Source organism: Morone saxatilis, unplaced genomic scaffold, assembly GCF_004916995.1.
Source record: "Morone saxatilis isolate NCDOM2014 unplaced genomic scaffold, NCSU_SB_2.0 Contig10, whole genome shotgun sequence".
NCBI lineage: Eukaryota > Metazoa > Chordata > Actinopteri > Moronidae > Morone > Morone saxatilis.
In genome coordinates, this window is record NW_023339652.1 from 11,231,276 (window position 1) to 11,237,609 (window position 6,334).

Sequence of the window (6,334 nt, forward strand, 5' to 3'; positions counted from 1 at the left end):
ACACACACACACACAGTACAAACACATCGAGGTTTATACAAGGCTTGCGGTCTTGGCCCTAAATCTCTAAATGAGGCTAAAGCAGCTTGGAGGCCTTAACTGATTACATACAATTAACAAAAAACACAAACTGGATGACAGGAGTTGCGACAACCCACCCCGCTGAACAAAAGCAGTGTGTTAAATGAATCTTCAGAAGCCGCAGTGTTATCACAGATTGGCCACGGTGCCAACGGCATGTGCCAAGAAACACAGGGAACAGTGGAATCCCCAGAGCTAGCTCCTGCTAGCTTACGCCTTTTATTTCCTGTGTTCAGGGGGCTGTTTAGGAGGCTAATTTCACAGGCAAACAGATTATGTTAATCCGTGTAAACATTCAAACAGCACAGCTTGGCTGTTTTCCGGGGGGAAATAAACAGTTGAGAGCGAACATATTGATTCCGAGAGCTCTCGCGTCTGCAAATAAGCAACACAAAAGCCATAATGAGACTTGTTGAGCTGCTGTTGTTTTGTTTTTTTGCTTGTTGTTTTTTTTTTTTTTTTTTAAACGCCCTCTCTCTTCTGTTCATTACCAATTAAGAACTGAAAACATGATGTGTCTGGAATATCTCCAGTGGATTCATCTCACCTTTACTCGCGAGGTCTTGTGGGTGCCTTCTTGTTTTGTTCAGCCTGCAACTCTATCTCATGCATATTTCAAGTAAAGCACCATCAAATAAAGATCTGACTGCCCACTTTTCTCCTTCATTTAAACTTATATCTCAACCTGAGCATTGTGAATCTTTTAATAACACATAACATCACATCTTATTTTCCATCTTCACCTTGGAGTAAAAGCCCACATAAAAAGGCCTTGAGTTGGATGAATGGGCAGGAATCTCCCCTCAGTTTTAAAGAAACATGCCTAACCCCCTCGTATTGTCCATTGTGCACAACACAGAGAGAACACACGCATGTCCACAAACACACACGCAGCCACGGAGTGCAGTAGTTGGAGGAGGGATGCGGCGGGGCCCTGTTAATGAGGGCCAGGGTGGTGCTGACGGGATGTAGGGAGAGCCAGAAAGGGCCCAGAGAGGTGTGAGGGGCCGTGAGGGGCCCGAAGAAGGCTGGTCGCGACTTTTAATAGGCACCCTGTGCTTTCAGGCCTCGTTAGACGGTCACACCTATCTCCCCAATGGAAAAGGACCGGCCGACCGCCTTCATTACTGGACTCACCTCGGCCTTGCACCTGACAAAGTGACGGCTTCCCTGCATGGCAAACGGACTCTCTGACTTGTTGTTAAAGAAAATAAAAGCCACAGGAGCAGGATAAGATGTCATTTGCTTGACGGGGGTGATAAATATGAGAGGTCATGCACTCCCATCATTAAAAGGTGAGAGAAGGTAAGAATTTATTATCAATATCTTATAAGGTATTATTTCAGCAGTGCCTCCCAAGAATAGCCCCTTTAACATAGGACTCACTTTGATGGTGTTTTTGCCTTTTTTCCCGAACCCGAAGTCAGACATGATATTTATATTTTCCAACATAATACAGCTGCATAGTATGGAGTTGTTATTTATCTGTTCATTTCATAACTGGTTGTTGCATTTCTGTATTTTCATTTTTGATCTATTACTTAAAATATTGACTTTTTTAACTACTTATATCTACAAGTTTCTGTGTTTTTATGACATGGTATAATGACCAGTCTGTTCTTTCTTAGACATTTTTTTAAAAGTATGTAACAAAATAATACATAAAACATATCACAATATATCATAAACGCTTTCAAGTGTTGTGATGGGGTTCGATAAGGTGTTTTTGAACGATATATCTGGAGTATAAAATTCCATAGACCTCCCTGCTACTGATGGAATGAATTTATGTCCAACAGAAGATGGGATGCAGGAAAAAAAAAAGCAAAGCAAGCAAAAGTGTTAGAAAAGTTAGTATGTAATGATGTATAATGTGTGTGTGTGTGTATGGGTTTATGCTCTCCTTTACTCCCTGTCATTATCACCTTGTGTGTGGATACTCACCCTCCGGTAATGGAGGTTTCTGTGACCCCGTGGAACTGCCTTTGCTGCGTCGGCTGCTGTCGCTGTTGACCGACAAGCTGGACCTCAATTTCCTCTGCATCCTCTGCGACACAGGCGTGGACGGCTGCTTCCTGGGCTGCTCTGTCGTGGTTGATCTTGCGCCAGGGCCCGATCCACCCATGGCACCCGCGTTGATGCTGGCACCGCAGGAGCACACGCGCGTGGCACCGGCCCCGCCAATGCCAGGGTGGATTCCGTTGCCGTTACTCAGCGCGGGTGTGCCAGTGCTGTTGTGGCGAAAGCCATTTTGGTCCTTGCCAGCGTCTCCCTCGGCAGGCTCAGAGGGCGCTGGCTGAGACTCAGACTGAGGTTGAGCTGGAGGGAGAAAGAGAGACATGTTTAGTGAAGACTTACTTTGTAGTTCCAGCAAGTATTAAAATCAGTATTTAAGGACAGTTTCCCTGGAGTATTTCAACTTTCTTGCATTTATTTGTTTATTGCAAGCTAAGGCTCTTAATACAAGAAAATACGAAGACTGCTTGTTTATTCAAACATATACTTTTGATGTGTATATAGAGGACAAAACTCTAAAAAGCTAGAGCACAGAACGGAAAGAGTGGTTTACTTTAATAACGTACCAAGTATTTTAAGTGTCTATGTTTTATGAAAAGAGTTGTGAATTAATTTAACCCTTTTGGGGGTAAACGCTTGATAACTCTGTAACTTTATTTTAAGTGAAGAGAACTTTGTCTGCACACTCTGCATCTTGCACTTCATACCTTTTACTCACATGTAAAGTTGCTGTAACTTGTGATATTCAGTTCTTACAACACGAACACACCAATCTCAGCGAAATCGTTCTCAGCAAATCTTGCCACCATTTCCTAACATGATAATATCGATCATATGGCAAACATTTCAACCCGCAATGACAGAAAGAAGCTGAGAGATACAGGAACCTTATATGTGACAGGTTCACAAAAGCCACTGCTGTAGGCAGGCAGACAGACATTTGCGGGAGCAGTACCCAGGTGAGTTAAGACAGTGTGCGAGGAAGAGAGATTAATGCAGTAAAAAGGGAAAGAGAGCCTGTGATACTGTGCATATACAAAATAGCTGCTGTCTGCAACAGTAATGATCTCCTTCCCTCTGAAAGCTCAGAGATGGCCTCAACTAGTCTTTCTAAGTGTATGTGTGACAGCCACAGAAAGTCAGGAGACAGCGACCTGTCTGATAAGAAAGAAGGCGAAGGATGTGAGTGAGCAAAGGAGGTGGCATTTTACTGAGAGGAACACCTGCACATTCAGCTCTACTGGGAGTTACTCTCACATTACCTTCCCTCCACATCAGAGCCACTGTGCATGTGCACGCACCGCCAGTGCATGGTTAACTTGAGAGTTAGTGAATTATTCATCTCTTTTTAAGTCTGTCTGACTGAACCATACTTATTCATTTTTTCCCCCATTCTATACTTTCTGTATATACATTGAATATATGCTATCTTCACCAAATTCTGCCTTGTTTAACAGCTGTGTAGCACAACCCAGAACACAGAACATCTGCAGCTCTGGTTTAAGTGTTTTGCAGCAGTCCAAATATCAACACATTTTCCAAAGTGGATGCAAACTTAATATAGAACTTGGTCATTTCTTTCCATCTCTATTTTCTTTCTGTCAGCTCACCAACAAGTGCAATTACGGTTAACAAGAGCGGGAGAGAGTGTGGGAATCGGGGCCTCTCGCTTTTTAACAACACATCACCCTGGGAGAGGCCGGACGTGAATGTGGATGTAAAACAAAGCAATTAAATACACACACTGGGTTTTGCCTTCTCCTCATTCAGGCTTCTGCATGCTGCTTCAATAAACAAATATAGACTTTAGGGATCAGGATTCCATGCAATTTGAATTAGACAACTGGGTAGCACACGATAGAATTCATTATGCAGTGATTTAAGACCAGGTTGATGGATTTTCTTCTCCAAAAGACAAAAGCCTTGCAGCCTGCCCATGACAATGTGGGGAGAGACTAACGCTTGCTAACAAGGAGACTCAGAGTAGGCTGCATCTGTTGTTGTTCTTCACTTTTACCCCTGACAGCTGCAACTTCACCCCTTTTTAATATGCACCGTGCAATTTTTGCATCTTTTTCTTTATTGCTTAGCAAAATAAAAAGCTAGGAATACACACACACACACACAGTAGGGTTTTCACAGTAGGCCTTAATTAGGTGGCCAACGATGATTTTTGCCTTACCAGGAAGATATTTTCTTTCAAACTGAATCTCTAGCTTGTAAATGGTATCACACAGTGATCTGGTTGTGCAGACAAGTAGTACATCTTTTCATAATAAACACGATTGACAAACTCAAACTTAGGTATTCAGCTAGCTGTGACATATTTCAAGAAACAAACTGACCAGCAAATGTTTTAACATTGGTAGAATCCAGAAATGAAAATCAGAAACTCTTCTAATCTCAGTGCTGGTGAATTCTCACAATATTTTATTTGTCAGATGTAGGTATATATTTTGATGTGTAAACACAAAAGACAACGGCTGACATCGGTGGGGTTGACAAGGGAAATCCATCTCTACAGCTAATGATTAACCTGTCCAAAATAATAATAATAATACACACAACACAGCGCAACTCACAGCTACCACTGCGCAGTCTTGAGTTTTGTCCAGTCAGTACAACACAGCAAACTCCTTTCTACATGCTGACAGTTCCTTAACCAATCAATCACCCATAGCATCTTGCGTAATAACACAGCCGTTTTTCCGAACTAGCCACACGAGCTCACACACACACAAACACGCGTTCATGCACAAAAAGGCCAAAGTAGACTCGGAGGCATAATTACCTTTCCTTTTGAGGAAGTCAAGCTTTCAATTTACCAAAGTATAAATAGTTATTAAGAAACCACCACGTAAAACCCAGAGCACATAAGCGGCGACTCAGGTTTCTAACACGCTGCAAAACCCTAAAAAGTGGTTCAAGTCTGCAGAGAAGTGTGCTTCAGTGGCAGGTTCCTGGATAGTCTTTATTTTTATCCTGATTAACACAGCGACTAAGATGAATGGACACAAGATAGTAATATTCATAATCATTGATCATGATAATGATGATACTGTCAAAGATGGCAATGACAGACCTGTACAGTCACCATGAGACAAATGAAGACATAATGAGAGGAAGCAGAAATACAGTAAGTCCTGTTAGATTTGTGCTATGATGGTGAGTTAGGGCGTCAAAAACCTTCACTGTATATGTAGAATAGCGAAAGAAAAATGTCAGCCATTATGCATTTTTGCATTGCATCAGTTAATCCAAACTAATCAGATATTTAAAAAGTATGCAAACAACTTCTATGAGCTTTTACTATGGGTTTACACACGATTTAACTTCATGCTTTCAAAATAATATAATGCTGTAATGGACTTTTTTTAGCATAAAGTTTAATTACGCATCTGAGGATTCAACTGATAAATGCAAAAATGAGCTGGGCCTGTTAATAAATCCTGACGGAGCAACACAGACACACTTCTACCACACTGTTCCTATAGACCGGCAGGAAAACACAACCTGCATCAAAATTTGATATGAACAACTCCCAGCAAGTTTTTTAAAAAATCATACGAGTCGTGCCACAAGCTTGTAGAGATGGGTAGGTGTCCCGAGATAACTGAATGCACACAGCCTGACAGGTTGCATTAAAACACCATGTTTTGGAGGAAGAACTGGACACACACATGCACACACACACTTCAAATTGGACTTGTAACCTCCCTATTTCTAGTACATCAACAACTGTTGAGAGTGTACATTTGTAGTTGAATAAAACATGGTATTCCCCTACACACGCTGTCACACACATCACAGGGGAAACTAGGGGGTGAGTGGTTCTTGACTGTCTAAGCAGCATCCCAATTTGGTCCCAGCTACTAGTAGCTGACAGCCTCAAATATCTGGGGAGCATTTTTAAAAGGCCAGTGTTTGATGGATTCATGAAGAACACACAAATATAATTGCCATTTGTCACCGAGTCTTCAGTGGCTGCGCCACACGGGGACCGAGCACCGGAGTGCCTGGAGAGTGCTAGAGCTGCGCCAGAGCTGTGCGGGGGGATCGCTCTGTATGTAAAACTGAGTATATAAACACCTCCGTTTTTGTCACAGAAAATAGGTCCTACAGGAGGGAGCTGGAAATTGCACCCAAAAGACAAAAGAAAGAGGAGGGGTATATATATATATATATATAAATATATATATGTCACAAGCCTACTGGATCTTACACACACACACACACA

The 6,334-nt window shown here is 42.1% G+C and overlaps 1 protein-coding gene across 1 annotated transcript in view; it reads right to left on the bottom strand.

Annotated features, from left to right (window-relative positions):
- Positions 1–6,334, bottom strand: part of mdfic (MyoD family inhibitor domain containing) — a 21,451-nt gene that overhangs the window by 4,379 nt on the left and 10,738 nt on the right. Inside the window, exon 4 of the mRNA XM_035674393.1 lies at positions 2,026–2,400. Within this exon, the coding sequence (XP_035530286.1) occupies positions 2,026–2,400 (375 nt within the window). The remainder of the gene's footprint in view (positions 1–2,025; positions 2,401–6,334) is intronic.